This window comes from Euprymna scolopes, chromosome 2 (genome assembly GCF_053919585.1).
Source record: "Euprymna scolopes isolate OS-2025 chromosome 2, ASM5391958v1, whole genome shotgun sequence".
Taxonomy (NCBI): Eukaryota; Metazoa; Mollusca; class Cephalopoda; order Sepiida; family Sepiolidae; genus Euprymna; species Euprymna scolopes.
Window position 1 is genome coordinate 106,031,379 of NC_136483.1, and position 22,144 is coordinate 106,053,522.

A 22,144-nucleotide genomic window follows, 5' to 3' on the forward strand; every position below is an offset into this window, starting at 1 on the left:
TATGGTCCCCCCTCGCCAAACTTTCACAAGAAACACTCGTCTAGCTGTAAACACTATCAATAATTTCCCCCACTCTTTATCTGTGCCTAAACCTAAACGTAGATTCCATGAACAAAGCTTCTTTCTTAGAACTGCACGCCTGTGGAATTGTCTTCCGTTTTCCTGCTTTCCGGCTGACTACAATATGGTTGTGTTCAAGTCTAAAGTAAATAAGTTCTTGATGAGCCGTTCCATATAAGTTAAATTTACAAAATTTTCATTACTAATGATTACTATATTGACCAACTTCTACTGTACACTCTTTAACCCTTATCCTTGAGTGGCCTCTGGGCCTTGATAATGTGGTGATGACTTTGTAAAAAAAAAATAAATAAAAAAATATTCGAATATATATATATATATATAAATATTCGAATATATATAAATATTCGAATATATATATATAAATATTCGAATATATATATATATATAAATAGTCGAATATATATATATAAATATTCGAATATATATATATAAATATTCGAATATATATATATATAAATATTCGAATATATATATATATATAAATATTCGAATATATATATATATATAAATATTCGAATATATATATATAAATATTCGAATATATATATATATATATATAAATATTCGAATATATATATATATATATATAAATATTCGAATATATATATATATATAAATATTCGAATATATATATATAAATATTCGAATATATATATATATAAATATTCGAATATATATATATATAAATATTCGAATATATATATATATAAATATTCGAATATATATATATATATATAAATATTCGAATATATATATATAAATATTCGAATATATATATATATATATATAAATATATATATATATAAATATTCGAATATATATATAAATATTCGAATATATATATAAATATTCGAATATATATATATAAATATTCGAATATATATATATAATATTCGAATATATATATAATATTCGAATATATATATATATATACATACATACACGAATATATATATATATATGTACATACACGAATATATATATATATATATATACATACACGAATATATATATATATATATATATATACATACACGAATATATATATATATATATATATACATACACGAATATATATATATATATATACATACACGAATATATATATATATATATACATACACGAATATATATATATATATATATATATGTACATACACGAATATATATATATATATATATATATATATACATACACGAATATATATATATATATATATATATATATATATATACATACACGAATATATATATATATATATATATATATATATATATATACATACACGAATATATATATATATACATACACGAATATATATATATATATATATATACGAATATATATATATATATATATATATATATATATATATACGAATATATATATATATACATATACCAATATATATATATACGAATACATATATATACGAATACATATATATACGAATACATATATATACGAATACATATATATATATACGAATATATATATATATATATATACGAATATATATATATATATATATATACGAATATATATATATATACGAATATATATATATACGAATATATATATATATATACGAATATATATATATACGAATATATATATATACGAATATATATATATACGAATATATATATATATACGAATATATATATATACGAATATATATATATATATATATACGAATATATATATATATATACGAATATATATATATAGATACGAATATATATATACGAATATATATATATTCGAATATATATATATATATATATATACGAATATATATATATATATACGAATATATATATATATACGAATATATATATATTCGAATATATATATATATACGAATATATATATATATACGAATATATATATATATATACGAATATATATATATATATACGAATATATATATATATATACGAATATATATATATATATACGAATATATATATATATATATATATACGAATATATATATATATATATACGAATATATATATATATATATACGAATATATATATATATACGAATATATATATATATACGAATATATATATATATACGAATATATATATACGAATATATATATATATACGAATATATATATATACGAATATATATATATACGAATATATATATATACGAATATATATACATACGAATATATATACATATATATGAATATATATATATATACGAATATATATATATACGAATATATATATATATACGAATATATATATATACGAATATATATATATACGAATATATATATATACGAATATATATATATATATACGAATATATATATATATATACGAATATATATATATATACGAATATATATATACGAATATATATATATACGAATATATATATATATACGAATAAATATATATATACGAATATATATATATATACGAATATATATATATATATACGAATATATATATCTATACGAATATATATATATACGAATATATATATATACGAATATATATATATATATACGAATATATATATATATATACGAATATATATATATATATATACGAATATATATATATATATACGAATATATATATATATATATACGAATATATATATATATATATATATACGAATATATATATACGAGTATATATATATACGAGTATATATATATATACGAATATATATATATATACGAATATATATATATATACGAATATATATATATATATACGAATATATATATATATATACGAATATATATATATATATACGAATATATATATATATATACGAATATATATATATATATACGAATATATATATATATATACGAATATATATATATACGAATATATATATATATATACGAATATATATATATATATACGAATATATATATATATATATATACATATATATATATATACATATATATATATATACATATATATATATATATATACATATATATATATATATATATATTTTTATATTTATATATATTAGTTGTCTGGATCACTTTGCACTTGGTTCACCAGGAATATTAGTTAGGTAGGACTTCAGGTTTTTCTTCATAAGCCCTGTGGCACCTATAAAAACTGGTATGATTGATATCTCCCTAACATTCCAGTGTCTTTTCATATCATACATGAGACCTTGATAATTGGTCTGTTTCTCCTTTTCTGTTCTGTTCAGACCTCCGTCATTGGGGACACTCACTTCAACTAAGGTTGGCACACTTTCTGACTTATTCCATATAACTCTGTCAGGTTTCACAGCAGCATTTTCAAAGTAGGTGGCTGTAGGGATTACATAGTCGTAATGTATGGTATGTAAGTCATTTCCCACTGTTCTTTCAGGTTGATGTTCCCAGGATTTGCTGCTACACTGGATGTTTATTTTTTTTTACAGATGGTCCAGTGGAGGTACTTATGACGTCATGTGAGACATAAAGCATCCTCTTTAGTTAATTGGCTTCAGTGAGACAGACGTGTAAAGTGAACATTCCTTAACAAGTCACCCCCACTCCATGACCAGTGTGGGTGTGAATATACGAATTGATGTCTGAGGATGACCACCTCAATCCCTGTTAGAAGAAATATAAAATCTGAATACTTGATAGTTTCTCATTATTTTATTCCATGGTGATTACAATTATTGATGGCCAATAGACAAGGCCTCACTTCAAATTCATCCTTTCCTTACAGCAAAGGCTACATGATAGTGTCAAAGCTATGCCATTAGGATATCTGGTTTCTGACAGAGCCACTCATGACACTCGTCGATATTAAGGCCACAACCCTGCTAACAAGGCTCTGATGAAAATCTAAGAGGTCAATATCAGGATCCGTCGACCTCTGGTCATCTTTGCCACTGTGTGTCAAGCTATAATGTTTCAGGCTTGTAACCACAGATCCATGGAGAGAATAATCACATTGCTTCTGTACATGTGCAACGACAACTTCTTTATGTGTTTGGGGCAAAACCTTCCCCGACTTTGTATGAAACTGTTGGGTGTTACTTCTCTCCATGTTGGTGATGAACGTGCAGTCTTGCATATCTAACAAAATAGATATGGCTAACAAGGAGGACTTCGTGCAGACGAGATAATCCTGAGGCATAATCTTTGTGTGCTCTGTGTAGAAGTCCGATTAACGCGACAACAACAATCAGCAACAACCCAAGAAAACGATAATCCATTTCAAGTTATTTGGAACACACTCTGATGAAATTCATAGAAAGGTTACTTCTGCTGCTAAATAATATAGAATGACCAAAAAGAAATTCCACTCAGGGATTCGTTAATAAAATTAATAATCCTTACTGCAATCCAATTATATTTGGTACAAATAAACTTTAGTCTATGCTTGACTTGTCCACCAAGTTTTAGCCATGAATGTTCAAAGCCTTTGCTTTATTGGCATTCAATGTTATGCGGGACACTTTGATGATCATCTCATCAGTAAGAGGTGTGATTCTATATAGGCTTTACTGCAAGTTTGCTTATGTATAATTTATATATTTAAAGAAAAGAGACGATAGACGTACTTAATTTGTGCATTTGTCAAACTTTTAATCACCACAGACTTTCCTCCTCCCGTCGGTCCAACGACCATTGTTGTGTGCCGTGTCATCATTGTTTCATAGAGTTGTATTACTTTATCCACCTAACAAAAAAAACAAAAAAACAAAACAAAAACAATACAAATGAATTAAATCCCACAATGCACTTCGTTAGCAATACCAAACATTCTCTACCTAAAAAATGGTTGAAAATGAAATATCTTTTATAGCTATAAACTACCTTTCAGCTTTCGAAGAAGGCTGTTAAACGTTTTATTTGGTAGAATCTATATTATAATGCCCGGTCGATTCCCCCCCCCCTCTGGATTCAGACATAATAGTTTAATCTTTATATGGTAATCTGTTCTGTCACCCAATTAGGCTGAACCCTCATATCTGTTTCCAGGAATTATGCATTCATTTCATTTGCTTTCAAACTTGCTTCTCCCAAATAAACTTTCCTAAAAGAAAGAGGCTGCCATTTTTATTCGCTTCTCTGCTTCATCTACTATGCCTGCTACGCGTAATAGTGTGGCGTATTTTTCTATATACTCGTAAATAAAACAGTAGATGCATGTATGGGTGTCTGTCTGTGTATAAATATTTAACCGCTAAACTCTTAAACTACTGGTCACATAACACTGAAATTAACAGCAAATAGTAAACAAACACCAAGGATGGTTTATAATGAATAAAATCTTTATTTGGGTGGATGAATAACGCGTACAGAAATCCGCAAGTTGAAAAGAAAAATGCTCATTTGAACTTGCCGACATTTCTATTAGTTTGCGCATGCGTAAACTAATCATAACTAAAAGCTGTTTAATTTTAAAACTTTCTTATCTATTTGTCAGGTTAGCTCAAATCGTAGTCAGTGCGGCTGGAACACTATATGAGGGAGCACACTTAGAGGGTTAATTACTTTGGTTTCGATTCTAGCTGATAACACCAAAGTCATTTTTTCAGTACTATATATTAGGTACAATATAATATTCAATGGAGAACTGAATCTGTAATAATAAATGCGAAATCGGCAGGAATTAAAATATATTAAACATATTTTACAATTGGCAAGGTCGGGCGCCCTCTGCTAGTCATGGAATAATAATGCAACGAACACTTTCTGTATTTTATTTTTTATGCTACTGTTTTACTGTCATCTACCGTACATTTCCGATTGAAATAATGACTGCTCCCAGTTTTATGAAATATAAGAATAGTAGTTGTGTAATTCGTTCTGAATGGTTGCCATTTGAATGCCTGCAAAACAAAAGTTGTCTACAAAGACTTTTTCTAAATTTAGTTCTTACTTTTCTTCGTTTTTTTTCTTAGTTTTTTTTTTTTTACCAATACTTCTATTGCTCGCAAAGTAAGTTAATCTTAATTTTCTTTTTATTATTTTTATTCTTTTTATTATTATTTTATTAGTATTACTAGAATGGAATCTTGTGCCATTTTTTAGATAAAAATTATCTTATTATTTGTGCCATTTTTTAGATAAAAATTATCTTATTATTTGTGCTATTTGAAAAGTTGAATCGATTTCACTGTACTTCGATGACTGAAATAGGAGTTGATCATGTATTTGTGGGGGATGGGGCTTAGAGAAATCTATTTTCTTGGATTGAAACAATAAATACTTGGGTAATGTTATCGGCCCAAGTCGAAACACAGACGACATGGCGATCAAAATGTCACGTGACTTGTGTTTATGTAAAATGCGACCATAATTATTGTTAGTGAAACGAAATACGTTTTAATAGTTGTGTCTTGCCTTTTTTTTGTTAAAAAAAAATGAGACACGACACCTTTTTTTTCGATTTTTCTTTTCAATTTTGACTTTTTTTTAAGTCGAGACACGACAACTTCTTTCCAACTTTTTAACGACGAAGGAAAAGGTAAAAAGGATGATGCGAAAAGAAAGATGCGAGTATTTTTTTTCTTTATCGTTTAAAAGTCTGAAAAGGTTATTAATAATAATGAAACTATTAAACAAAACAAAATAAAAATTTAAAAAAAAACAGGAAATTATGTAGCCGAAAAATGAAGATTGTTTTTGTTTTTTGTTTTTTTTTTTTGTTTTGTTTTTTTGTTTTTTTCAGAAAGCAGGTACAATTAGAAATTTGTTTAAAAAATTTTTTTTAAAGAAAATAAAATGTTAACACGTCTACATTTACAGCTAAACGGGCAGGACGTATGTGCTCATTTTATATTAAATTGGAAAGTCATATCACACTTCAAAATCTAAAATATTTAGTCTTGTTTTTTTTTCTTTTCTGTGGATTTTTTTCAGGCTGTTCACATGTAATCTCCAAAAAAAAAATTGATGCCCTTTATTTTTTTAGTGAATACATCTATTAATTCACAGAGTGAATACATCTATTAATTCACAGAATGTTTATTGATTAAACATGAACTATAAATCCAATAAATAAAGTTAATATCATCCGGTTTCAGTTACCACCATAGTACACAAAGTTTTGTATATTTTATCTTTGCATTTTATTTAATTATTTGGCCAATAAAATGTTTGAACAGCTTTGAATAAATTAAACTTTTTTAAGATAAAAATGTCTTGTTCAATTCATGTTTCAGCCTTTCCATTCAGCTTGTAGACTCATTCTTATTATGTGGCTCCTAGACTACACTTTCTCTGACAAAGCAGAGAAGCAATGTCAAAAAACGCTTAGCTCCAGTTCGAACCAGCGATGTCAGCATTACATTTTTACAATGTTGGTGCATAACTATTGACAAAGCAACTGGTCAAAACTCATTCGATACTGATAAGCTTCGAAATCGAACTTGGACTACGTTTAGGCAGAGTAACTTCCAAGGCCATTATGGACCATGACGCATTATTGCAGTTTTGAACGCAACAACAACAACAACAACGACAACAGAAATGAAGATAACTGTCTGAAACATGTAAGTTATGTAAAGAATGATATCAAATTTAAAGAAAGGAAAAAGGGGGCTTTGTTATCTTTTCTTCTTCTCTATCTTATATATATATATATATATATATATATATATATATATATATATATATATATATATATATATATATATATATATATATATAAGATAGAGTCAGTTTTCCCTCTAAGTTTGACCTTAATAGGATTAAAACTCAAGACATTTCATGCAAATGTAATATGCACAAACTGCGGTACATTATCTGAGGTGTGCTATAGGCATATTACCTCTACACTTCCTCGATAATCGTACATTCCTATTTTTTCTGGTGAGAGTTTACTGCCAAAACCTGTAACAGTCAATGGAAGTTGTAAAATCTTTTCTCTCTATTTAATTCCTCTTTTCCCTGCTCCCCATTTACACCGCTTTCATTTTCATCGTTCACAAGTGACTAATACGAACGCACACTGATTTCGAGTTTTGCAGTTGCATACAAAACCTGAAATGCTTCCTATTGCAGGAAACGCACCACGCCTAATTATACATTGCTTATTTACAATTTATTTCGAAACATTATTACACTAGGAAAAAAAAACGATTCTTTCCTTTTCTTTTTTTTTTTTTTTGATTAACATATATTATATTTTTCCTTTTCCTTTAGTTTCGTTTCGTTCGATGATTTCTTTTTTCTGTTTCGGTTTTTCCGATTACAGAGTTAAATATTTATTTTCCGGTTATCGCATTACAAAATGTAAACTGTCCAATTTTCACGTACAGTGATTATGACTTAATCAATCACGATTTGTAATAATTCAATTTACGAGTGCTTTAAAATATTAAATCGAAAACTACTACATTTAAAAATGTAAACAATGCATTTCTAGATGCATCTCTAAAAATCTCAGTTCCAGTTTACTGCGTTTCGTATGCTTTCGTTTCGTTTCCTTCATGTTCCCATTTTTTCAATTGAATTGCGATTGTAAACACCGTTACGATATAACTCAAAGCAATATGAATTTCAATACCGATGCTGTTTTTATCACAAACAAGGTGTTTCCTTTTGTGTAATATTTACTTCAATATCTTAGGACTTTACTGAACTAATTATCTTGGAATTATACACAGAAAACTATTATTTATCTCCAAATGCATTTTTACATTGGGTTCATTTGACTTCAACATTTTACTGAATTGGTTAGCTCGCCGTGAAAATAATTCTTGTAACTTTTTCATCACGTGTACAAACACTTTCTTCCCTTGGGGAAATTAAGTTTTGTCCTTAATCTTCAAATTCTTATTTCAGTCACCTAAATTACTTAGTGTGAAAGGAGCTTAGGAATTTCTGCATAGAATGATACGCTAGTACATTATTACCTTACGGCAAAATCATCGTTCACATTCCACATGTCGACTTCTATAGGTTTCCGGGTATGCTAACACGGTTACGAGTTGTCTATTCAAAAAGCTGTTCTTAACATGGGGAGGTTTGGGGTGTCTATTCCGAGACCCGTTTATTTGGAAGTTTTTTCCATTTAATTAATGAGAACGGGCCTGTTTTCCATGGAACATATTGGGTTATTACAAACAGAAAATCACATGGCATATTCATCAGGGTTTAAACTGGGCGAGCGCCAGTTGAATACCGAAACAAAACCAAAACATTTATCGTATAATAATTTATCAAAATATAATTGGACAAACATTTAGCGAAAAATTTGCATAAAAAAATTATTTTAACACAACAATTTCGTCATGAAAGCAACGTTGAATTTTTATAAAATATTTTTTTAACATTTTTTTATTGTTGGAACGGTCAACAACAAATCAATTGAAATGATTGTTTTTTTCTTCTTTTTATAATGGGGAAGTGGGTTTTTTTCTTCTTATTTTGGGTTTTAACTGCAATCGTTCTCCAGTTTATATTTTCTGTTATTTATTTTATGCTTCGGCCGTAACTTTCTTTTTTTTTTATCACGTGTACAAACACTTTTTCTTTCCTTTGGGGAAATTCAGTTTTGTCCTTAATCTTTAAATTCCTATTTCAGTCACCTAAATTACTTAGTGTGACAAAAGTTTAGGAATTTATTGCCAAACCTAAATATTATTTATAATTAAATATTATGAATCTTAATGAAACAATTTGGTAATGAAAGCAACATTTTTTCTTTTTTTTTTTTTTCGAACAAATTAGTAACTGGAAACGTTATTTTGAATTAAAGCAACTTTGAAAGGTTAACAACAAATTAATTTAAATGATTGTTTTTTTCTTTTTTTTTACGGGGAACTGGGTTGTTTTTTATTTATTTATTTATTTATTTATTTATTTTAATTAATTTAATTTTTTTAACGGCAATCGTTCTACAGTTTATATTTTTGGTTATTTATTTCATGCTTCGGCCATAGTCTAACCATGATTTGCACAGAAGGTGTATTAAATAAAATGGCGTCTCCAATTTCGGCTATAAAATGTAGAAGCACCGTTATTTTTTGGATTAAATTTGTTGGGGGGCACAATTTAAAATAAATACAAAATTAAAATCGAGTGAAATTTAAGCTTCCCTTCCATTTTTACAACAACTGAACAAATAAAGGGGATTGATTTACTAGGATTTTTATTAGAAGCTGAGCAATTATTAAAATTATTTTATTGTTGAATTTTTCGCATTTTGGTTACATTTATTAGTTGGCAATCGCTGATAGCACACTGCAAAAATAAGAATGGTACTCATGCAGAATTTGACACCACTCCTTGATTCCATTTATGGTTAGGGTTCGACCGAGCGTTGTTTAAATGTTGAAACACTAAATCAACATTTTATTTATTTTTTTTTGCATAATTAATTAATTAATGATGGGAGTATTTTTTCTGTTTATTTTCTAAACATCTGTTGACAAAAAAATAATTTGTACATTCTCTTAAAAAAACAAAAAAATGTTCTCTACTTTCACCTATTTACAGTGTTCATATAAAGCATTCATTTTTTCTTTTTGTAATAAAAATTCCGTTTGCAAAAAGAAATGTTTACTGCCAATTTTCTTTTCCTGAAAACCCCCCCAAAAAACCTTTCCCCTAACAATTTATGGTAAAAAAGGAATCTTTTTTTGAGGAAACAAAATTGCAGAAAATATTAAAAGTAAATAAACAATACAAAAGGCAATTTTTCTTGAGGAATCAGTTCCATGTTAACAAACTGCACCACAGCAACGCGTGGTCGGGTACAGTTCGTCTGTTAATAAAAAGAAAAGGAGAAATAAGTATATTTCTTACTTGAACAGGAATGAGTACATAGTTCTTTTCAGTGAAAGACTCTTCAACTGCTTCATGGAAATCAGGGTATCGTACCCGGGGACAGTCCAAGCCTGGGAAAAGATCAGTGATCAAACCCAAAAACAAAGGCACATCCTCAAAGACAAACTTTGGTAAATTCATGTCTCTCAAAGCTCTCATCAACACAACATCCTGGAGAAAAAAAAAACAAAGAAAAAAATTCCAAATTTCACAAGATAATTATTGTTGCGATATCATCCCCACTGGAATACACAATAGACTCTTCCAATAAGTATATAAATACTTTGACAAGTCAGGGACTCAAGTAGCAGTGAGTTGCACTGGCAACATCACATTATATCTATTAATTTTCAGAACAATTGCTATCATGAAAAGGAATGCATTATAGAATTTTACCTCTGCCAGATCAGCCGAACTCCTCTTCAGTTCTCCTGCCATTACCAAAACGGACTTTAAGGCCCTCAGACCGAAATCATAATGATACTGTTTTGACAACTGCTCCTTGGACAACTTGTACAAAACCGTCATTTTTTTGGCCAAAACCTGTAATTATAAAATAGATTATAAAAAGGAAGAACAAAAACTATTATGATTATTGTAAAGTTATGGCACTAATAAGCCAATGCATATTTCGGAATATTTTAGATTAATATTGTTATTTCGTATTCATTGGATTATTAAAACTATTATTTACATCTCCAGTGGCGTAACAGATAAAGTGCTATGTTACATCTAAGTAACACTCTTCCGGAGGTTGAAAGTTCAATCCACAGTGCAGGCGATACTAATAATACAGTTGTATATTAAAATAAAATAAACATCAAGTGCGCTTGAAAGCCACATCACCACATAATATTAGTAAAATAAACAAATATTTTACTTGTTTGAAATTTATAACAAATATATTGCGGAGCTACAACTCCATCCTCAGTATGTCGTTTTTTTTTCTTCTTTTTTTTTTCTTTTCTTCTTTCTTGCCATGTTGTAAAGTTGGAGAAAGAAAAGTCTGTTTGTAAAGAGCAACGCGTTGTATCGCAGCGATTCTATTTCAAAATGCTGGAACAGTGCGTAGGCAACACGAGAATAACGTCAAGGGTGTGAGTTCCATATAGAAACGTTGATTTAATTTGAATAAAATCAAATACGAATAAAGCGCGCTTGAAAGCTAAATCACGGCGTAGTATTAGGAAAAAAACCCCAAATATTTTACTCATTTGAAACAAATAAAGTATTTGTTTATTTTCCTATTATTACGTTGTGATTTGGCTTTCAAGCTCACTTGATGCGTATGTTATTTTATTCAAATTAAATTAACGTTTCTATATGAACTCACACCCTTGACAGTTGTATATCATTTAATACTTCTATCCAATCTGATGGCTGATGGAACGAGAACGTGTTTCCCTTCTGGGATTAAATAAAGGGCTTCATTCAAAATTTTGTGCAAATTCCCGAGTTTGACAAAAAGATTCCCGAGCTTGACAAGGTACATTTGAAGAAGGTTAGAGGTTATATCGGTCAAACAACAATGACGATGAGAACAGTAGTCCGAATAATTCAAATAATATGAATGGAGATTGATAAATTGTATTATTCATATATTAATAGGATATCATGTGTGTTATTTATTGTGTGTGTCAAACTTACGTCCGAGTGACTGTCGTTTAATTGTTATGGACTTTCATTTCTTGTAATAAATAATTTTACCAAGAATTTTTCATAAGTTTTGTTTTCGGTTTCGATTATAGCTGAAGGAACTCCAGTTATATATATATATATATATATATATATATATATATATATATATATATATATATATATACACATATATATATATTTATTTTCTTCATAAGTTTTGGTTTCGGTTTCGATTAAAGCTGATGCATCAAAGTCATATGGATATATTTTTTTTTTATTTTTGAAATCGCAACTTTATAATATACAAAAATCGATAGAACATTAACTCTATAATAACATATACGAAATCTGCAAGAATTAAAATATTATATTTAAGCGTACTTTACGACCGGGCTACGCCGGGCGTCCTTGCTAGCTTAGATAAATACTTTTGCAGTTTTGACAAAAAAGTTACATGAATATCAGAGCGTTTCCATTTACGCTGAGCTTCAATATATTACATATGAATGAGTTCCCCGTGGAATTTCCACAGATGCTGCTAGCTTATATTTTTCAGACTACTGACCTCATGTTGATAGTTATTTGCACAATTTTTTGGCCGATGGAAACTATGACCTTTAATTAATGAAAATAACAAAAGCCTTATAACTCTAGCTTTCCTTATTTTGTCCTCACATTCCATGAGCAATGTTTCTGACAAGGGGAGTAGAATTACTTTTATTTGGGGGGGGGGTTGAGATCAATCCATATGACATTTAACATTAGCTATTTTTTAACCTAAAGTAGTATTTTTTTTAGCTCCTTATATCAAGTGGCTTTATATCTTGTCTGGGGCGATTTCCATTTAAAAATAAAACGGATACTGTAAAAATTAAATTTAATTAGAAAATCCTATCTAAAAAAAATTTGCACGTACCGTAAACTGCACAAGCACACAAAAAAAATCTCTTTTAATCAATCTATTTTTTCTTTACCTTTGCCATGAGAAATCCTTCGGAAAAAAGCATAATTTCACAAATCTGTTGAAGGTCAGGCACAATACAAACAACGGGACGGAACAGCGCCTTCACGGATTCAGGTAACTCCGTTCGTCCTGCATAACCGGGGTTCATTGTGATAAAAACTCCCACTCTTGGATCCAAGGAAATTTCTTGTCCTTCAAACTAAAAAATAAATAAATAAATAAACAGATAAATAAAAACAACATATGTTTTAGAATATTTCAAAAAGAAAATGAGAATTCATAATTCATATTATTTGGACTTTCATCTGGGTTGTTATTAGTGATGGGACGATTCCAATATTTTTCCTGATTCCGATACAATTACCGATTTTGTGCTAAATTCCCGATTCCGATTCTTTATAAATCTCTAATTATTTAACTATTAGATTTCCTCTGATTTTCGTAAAAAAACACATGTTAAATATGCAGATATTTTCCTAAATGTCAAAATACACTTGTGGATGATGATCTATCGATTTTAGGTTTATTGGTAATTTAAAATCAATAAATATTTATTATTTTATCATTATTATCATCAATTGAAGATTTGGGTTAAAACAAAATCAAATAAAAAAAGACAATTAAAAGAATCGTTTTGGCATCGGAAAATAAGCACCAATTTTTGCCGATTCCGATTCTGACAATCCCAAATCTTCCGATTTTCCCGATTCCCGATTAATCGTCCCAACACTAGTTGTTATATACATGGTGGTTCAGCTGATGTAAATGTCGACTTTTTTTTCATGTGCATCTGGACGATCACGTACGTAGGCAAGACATCTGCTTTTGTGGGATAAATAAATATAATAAATAGAGAAGAAAGATCGAGGGTAAGACATCTCACAAAAAGCAGCACATATGTTGGGCGTCAAGGAAAAAATAACATAGTAATTTTATAGTAAAAAATGTATAGTATACAATACATTACTGAGCTATGGGATCAGCGCTCGTAAATGATATTTACCAATGTAATGTTGTCCGGGAACCAACACACTTTGTGCTCAGTTTCAGTCACAAAGGAGATCAAGAAAAAGAATAGGAAATAACTCTAAATCGAGTGTTCTTTGTAGCAACGCATTCTCGGTTTACCGCTCCCTCACTTGATCGTCTCCCAGAGCGCCCTTCACGCCTAGCACGTGATCACAAGTGTCTCACGTGGTCGTTCACTTTCTCTTCCTTTTATGGTCTTTTTTGTTTCTTTCTGATGATGTCATTTCGCATGCATTTATATCTGTACATCCTCCCTATGTTACACAAAGTCTTTATATATATATATATATATATATATATATATATATATATATATATATATATATATAGACTTATATGTAATTATACTGAGTTCATGAAATTCAGTAAATTTTCATATACCAATGAGTTTTAGGCCAAAATGGTTGACTTAAAGAGTAAGCTACAAAATTATCAAATTTTATAATTGAGCATTAATATACTGTGTAAGCAAAAACAAGACTTCAAAACAAGGTGTTGGTGGCAACAAAAAGTGTATTTCAATTTACGTTACAATTATTTCAATGTCCAGTTCGACAATTTCAAGCATTATGTCGTTTGAAAATTTTCAAAACCAGCATTTCTTCAGACTTTAGGAATAAGCACACTTTTGGCAATGGAGCATTTTTTGAAGAGAAGGAAGGAAACTTTGAAACTAAAAGGGTCTTAAATCCGAGCACAAATATAACGGTAATCTATGGACATTACCTGCCACTAATACGAAACTAAAACTAACCGTAACATTTTTGCAAAGCTGTTACAGCCATAATATCGAAACAAAAATTTTTAAAATTAAGTATTGGGTAACAAAGAAATAACAAGATCTAATTTAGGAACCCAACGAATGGGATGTACATTAAAAAAATTTTTTTAAATGGCTTAAGGCTCTCTGTAGCAACTTGTCATGACTCTGCTCTTAAATAAGGATACGAAAATTAGGCGATATATTAATATTTAAATGGGATTTTCCGTAACCACAACAAAGGTAGATGTTTCTCGCATGCCTTTCTATCTAGGGATTTCCCCTTCCTTCCTTCTCTTCAAAAATGCTCCATTACCAAAAGTGTGCTTATTCATAAAGTCTGAAGAAATGCTGGTTTTGAAAATTTTCAAACGACATAATGCTTGAAATTATCGAACTGGACATGGAAACAATTGTAACGTAAATTGAAATACACTTTTTGTTGCCACCAGCACCTTGTTTTGAAGTCTTGTTTTTGCTTACACAGTATATATATATATATATATAAATGCTCTATTCGTTTATTTACAATGTGCCTTGCATTACGCTAAGTAAGCATTAGAGGAATACCATTTAATGACAATGCTCTACCCATGAAAACGCTGCTTATATAGTCAAAAAAAAAAAAAAAAAGGAGGGGCGGAGAGGTAACGTGGTAATACATCAATAGGGATAATGTAGATTTATCATCACAAAAAAAATTAATAAAAAATTACGACATAATCCTATTTCGGAATTTTTCCAATCAAGATTGATAATTTGGACTATTTCGAAACAATAACCATAAGTAATAGATTAGAATACCAGTAGGAAAATCTTTATATCTTGTATCTTTATAGTAATGACTAGCAGGGCGCCAGGCATTGCCCAGTCATAAAATACGCTCAAATATGATATTTTTATTAATGCACATTTCGTATTTATTATCATAATATATTGGACCCAATATATAGTAATAATTTAAAAAGTTAAAAAAAAGAAAAAAATGACTCATGCGTCACCACCGAGAATCGAAATCAAAACGGTTAGCTTACAATTTATTTTCTCCTCTGCCATTAATGACTGACCTATGAAGACACATTTGCTACAAGGCTAAAAAAAAATTAAAACATGGACCAATAGCTACTAAGCTATGTATGCATATTCGTAATGCCGTTATTCGATCTTCACCTGGTAAATTTCATTTTTTTTTAATTTTCATACTTTTGTCCCGATTTTCCCGGGCTAAAACCCAAATATAAAGTTTCGCATGGGTTCAAATACCTTATATACGAAGTTTCATTCTGTAGACAAAAAAAAAAACTGAAGGAAGAGTTTGGTAGGCAAAATTTTTTAAACAAAAATACATATAAATACATAAATATATATGGAAAGAGTTTTGTGTTTAACTATAAACTTTTTACGCAAATATTACGCAAGTATAAATCATGTAGAATATCTGCATGAATATAATTACACGCAATAGTAAAGATTATCCCATAAGAAAACCGAAAAAATTAATAGGGAATTAATTAAAATAAATGTTTAAAAGAATATGCAAATTAGCTAGATCTTTTGCAGATAAATGCAATTAAACCAAGTGAAACAGACGGTCTATCAACTAGACGAGGTTGGGAGGGTCCTACTAACCACTTCCCCCCCCCCCGCTGCCCTCGACACAAATGAATTATCGTATCATCATTGTTATCTTTTTTGTTTTTACACGGAAATAAAAAATGTTTTAAACAATTGGGTGCCAAGTAGGACGTCCCCAAGTACGAAAGGGCGAATGCGGTATTATGGTGAAAGAAGATTCTAGCTAAGAGAAACTTTTGTTTAGTTCTAGAGTGACAAAGATGACCAACGACCCCCATCTGCCCCTCCCCCTTTTGAGTTGGCCTTGTGCCTAAGTTTTTTGTTCATGTTCTTTTTTTTTTGCCTGAATAAAAGATTTTATATCTCAAAGTGTAGTATCTGTTCCGGCAGATACTGCAAGCAAAGACCATAAGTGGGGGCAACCCCACATATAAGACCTTGGTTAATGTAGGGGCAACCCTTCATATCAATTGTCACTATCCAGCTCCCCTACTCCCTGGGGAGCTGGTTCCCATTTCCCCTTCACTACTCGCTTTAAAAATCGGCCTTGTGCCTAATTTGCTCGGTGGAGGAGCAAATAAATACCTGGCCTTTGGGCCGGGATCAAAGTGTAGTATATGTTCTGCAGATGCTGCACTTAAGATAATTTGTACCAGTCAATGGAGGGGAAACCCTCTATACTCGGACAATTATTATTTTTGGTAACCGGAGTGCCCCCTTTTTGCCTACTTTTAGGGGAGCTGGTTTTTACCTCACATTAAAAACGGCCCTGTGCCTAATTTGCTTTGGTGGGGAAGCAAATAAATGCAATAAATAAATAGAAAAGGGTTTTTAATATGAATATCAATACATAAAGATAGATTAGTAATACAACATAAGTAGACAAGATTAGCTGGAAGGTTTCTAAAATTCTCTGCACAATCTATTGTGTAACAATTAAAATAATTGTTCCGGTTCTAAGTGACAGTCTTATGAATAGTGATGGTGGTGGGGGGTTCAATTCTTACTCTGAGCGATAATAACAAAGAATAACATAAAATTAATGTTAATATATTGAGGCAGGGACTTTAACTCTTTGCTATCCTCAAGGGCTGTGTAACTCTTCTGCAACAAAGGCTTTCTTTTCCAGAAGGACAATCAGCAGGAGCAGACTAGGTCAAGAACAAACGGTTTTCTTGGTAAAAGATTGTTGTTAAAAAATCGTCTTGTTTCAAAACTCTGGCGTTGTGTTTTCTTCTAGCAAACGTTTAGAAAGAGTTAACAATTAACACTTTTAATCAGTGATAGTTGATGAGGAATGAGAACAATCTACCCCATTGGTTTAAATAAAGGGTTCAGTTTGAGGTTTTCAAGTGTGACTATAAGGTTATAAAGTTCGAAAAGATATGCCTGGACAAAGTTGGAAGTAACATCAGCTGAAACTTTATGAATATAATGACCAAGATGAGAATGGCTATGATGATGAGGCTATGAATTCATGTAAATATTTCTAATATGAATTCTAGAATTAAATAATAATAATTCGAATAATCCAAACAAGCGCCATATCTTAAATCTTTGTTCTTATCTTCAATTTTTTCTATTTGATGAATTGGATTATTTAGAAAAAATAATTTTAAATATTAGATTAGAACACAGGTAAAAACAAGTCACAATATTTATCACGGTAAAAAAAAAAGTTATTTATAGTAATGCTTAGTAATAATATGCGCTTAGACAAGATTAGCTTTAATCCTAGAATTCATATTAGAAATATCTACATAGATTCCTAGCCTCATCATCATAGCCATTCATTATCATAATTCAGTTTAATGTCCGTTTTACATGCTGACATGTGTTAGACGGCTTTAAGAAACTAACTTCCAAACCAACCTCTCTCTTCAAGATCTTTATCTCATTTTTGTCAAGTCCATTTTTTCCTTGATCTTCCCCCATGAACTGAACCTGTTCTACATCTACTGATCTAACAACTCTCGTCTATTCTTTCACTGTGACCATACTATCGAAGTCTCCTATTCTGTACACATCTCTCTATAATGATCAGCATCGAAACCAAGCACCAAATTCAAACAAAGACAATCACGACCTGTGCAATGAATGCACATAAATGCAAGTTCACATTCCAAGTGGTATTTTCCAAAGATTTCAAAAGCTAGGGAAGCACTACGTTAGGCGTATGCGCACAATATAAAAATGCATTTTTTAAAAAATATATAATAGTAGAATCGTGAAGAAAACACAATTTTTTACTTGAAATCTTTTCAGTTTCATTGCTAAGGCATTTTGAATCGACTTCATTTGAGTTGAGATCACAGAGAGGACGGCTGCTTCAATTCGGTTAAATTCGTCAAAACATCCCCAAGCGCCACACTGGGACAAGCCAGAAAGAATCTTGCCGACAGCCTTTTAGAAATGAGAAAAATAAAGAGACAAGATTTATGACAATTCAGTTTATGACAATTATGTTTATGGCATATCAGATTTATGATGAATCAGATTTATGACAATTCATATTTATTACAATTCAGTTTATGACAAATCAGATTTATGACAAATTAGATTTATTACAATTCAGAATTATGACAATTCAGATTTATGACAAATTAGATTTATTACAATTCAGATTTATTACAATTCGGATTTATGACAAATTAGATTTATTACAATTCGGATTTATGACAAATTAGATTTATTACAATTCGGATTTATGACAAATTAGATTTATTACAATTCGGATTTATGACAAATTAGATTTATTACAATTCGGATTTATGACAAATTAGATTTATTACAATTCGGATTTATGACAAATTAGATTTATTACAATTCGGATTTATAGCAAATCAATTTATGACAAATCAAATTTATAACAATTCAGTTTATAACAATAAGATTTATCGCAAATCAGATTTATGACAATTTACTATAAGAAATTAGACTTATTACAATTAAAATTTATGACAATTGAGTTTATGATATATCCAATTTAAAATAAATTCAATTAATGACAATTTAGTTTATGACAATTCAGTTGCCAGAATGGTATTACCATGAACCTCAGCTGGTATAGTTATGACGTTCTTTTGTCTTCAACTTCAGGTTTAAACTCAGGTTCAATCAGCATCTCAAGTATTTCATACAATGTCCGCAATTCATTTTATATATAAATTGGGTGCTTTTGAAGAATTTTAATCAAAACAGTACCAACTTTTTTTTATCGAAATCGCTCTAGATAAGTGCTGTGATAGGATCCACCTAACTAGCATATGTGGAGTGTTAACCATATAAATATGGTTGGTACCGTAAAGATGAAAGAGACTCAACAAGAGACTCAGAGAGACAACGAGACCGAGAGTTGACGACTACCCAGCCGACACCTTCTCCATGGACGGTCTCCCCATAACTATACCAATGGACTCTATGTAAATATTGTATATACTTTATTGATCTCAATATATCTGTTCTAATTTACTTTTGTGTTGTAGTTATTTATTTCCATGTATTCAGTTGAGTTTCAACAGTAAGACATAAAGCCACTTGATGTATACAGCTATTAAAGAAAAACAAAAAAAAATACTTTAGCCAACAATAAGTGTGAGATTGATAGATTCTGATCCAGAAAACAGCAATTCTTCCCTGTTTGTCAGAAATATCACACATAGCATGTGAAAACTAAAGAACAAAAAAGGGAAGGAAGAGTTACAGGTCTGTCAAACTGAACCTAAAACTTGGGCTATGGTTTAGTTTAAGGTTAGGGTCAAAAAGACAACAGTTCAGTTAAATTCTGTAGAAGTACCATAAATTTATTAAACAGAAAGGAATGGTTACAGAGAAAACAAGAGAGGCGGACAAATTAACACTTTAAAGTGGTGGTATGCATAAGATAGAGAGAGAGAGAGAGAGAGAGAGAGAGAGAGAGAGATGTATATTTCAGACGTCTGTGTTGTACATTCATCAATTTATGTTTTGTGCCCACTCCCTACTCTCAATGGGGCTAAAGCACGGAATGAGAACTTTGATATCCTCTTTACTACTTCAAGTATCATTAGGAAGAGACCAAAATTTTCTCTCTTTTGGAAGTCATACGATTTCATTGATTTCCATTAACTAAAGGTTAATTTCTGACCTCACATCCGTTTTATGAGTTTCATCTATGAATGATATTTCTCACAAATTTTAATTTTGAAAACACATCAAGATATGACGTCGTTTGTTTATATCTTTTTCCAAACGTGTCAAATTTATCCCAAATGCTTTTCATTTTTTTGTTAAACAATATTCAGTATGTATAGAATAATACTAAGCAAAACATCTCAATTGTACACTTTACTCCTCGTGACGTCACCAGAGCTGACCATTCTTGGGTTCCAGTTGGTCACTTGGTACCTGCTTGCAAAAAGGTTGCTGCTCTGATGAAGATCATAGATGTCAAAGGGTCCAGGTCTATGAAATTGCCACTCTCCCCATGTTGTAAATAATCTTAAGATGGCAATCGTCCGACGTTAATTATCAAATTTATATTGCTGAGGAGCAAAGATTACTCTTAATCACGAAAAACAAATAAAATGAAATAATTTTTCGGGTGAATTTTGCTGAACTCGGTAATTTTCCTGTTGAACTCTGGAATCTGCATAGAATTTTCAGGAGGAAAACAGTGAGTAGGAAGACAGTTTTCCAAGTTTGCAGTTCTTGGAAAGAAGCTACTGGAATAGGAAGTTGTATTATAATGATGTATTAAAACAACAAACTGATGAAAAGCATTACATCAAAAAGTCAGACAAGTTGGAAGAAGATAATTCTGAAGAACACATACCATAATAGTACTTATAAAAAAGACTGAGACTAGCAACATCACATCTGTGAAAAAGGGAGGTTACAGAGAAGAAGGGGTGGGAGGGAGTCAATCAAATTAGAGATAAGTTTCTGCACCTTATCAAGAACCCTCAAATGGGACAGAAATTCACCAACCCAAATATGACAGCAGTATTCAACACATGGTCTGATAGTAGATTTGTAGAGATCGATAATAGTCCTTGTGTTTTGAGTGACGGAGAGAACCGATTTTATAAGAAGCAGAAAGAGCAATGGATTTAGTATATAAGCTGTAAGAGAGATTTGATTAGAAAGAAACATCAAGAAGTCTATCCTCAAGAGTACGGCCATCCATGAGAATTTCAGAAAGAAAAGGGATGCACCTACAATAGTTGTCACAGCCCAAGCTTACTCGACTGAACATGAATTCTGAGAGGAAAAGATAAACTGAACGTTTTCACGATTGTTTTCAATACGGTTTACCAAAATAAATCCGC

General features: G+C 29.9%; 1 protein-coding gene across 1 annotated transcript in view; it reads right to left on the bottom strand.

Annotated features, from left to right (window-relative positions):
* The window catches only part of LOC145293997 (dynein axonemal heavy chain 10-like), a 345,710-nt gene that overhangs the window by 207,969 nt on the left and 115,597 nt on the right, over positions 1-22,144 (bottom strand). The window contains exons 33-37 of the mRNA XM_080140914.1: positions 19,086-19,238; positions 13,482-13,670; positions 11,266-11,412; positions 10,849-11,040; positions 4,650-4,768 (exon numbers count right to left, since the gene is read on the bottom strand). Coding sequence (XP_079997040.1) covers positions 4,650-4,768; positions 10,849-11,040; positions 11,266-11,412; positions 13,482-13,670; positions 19,086-19,238 — 800 coding nt within the window. The remainder of the gene's footprint in view (positions 1-4,649; positions 4,769-10,848; positions 11,041-11,265; positions 11,413-13,481; positions 13,671-19,085; positions 19,239-22,144) is intronic.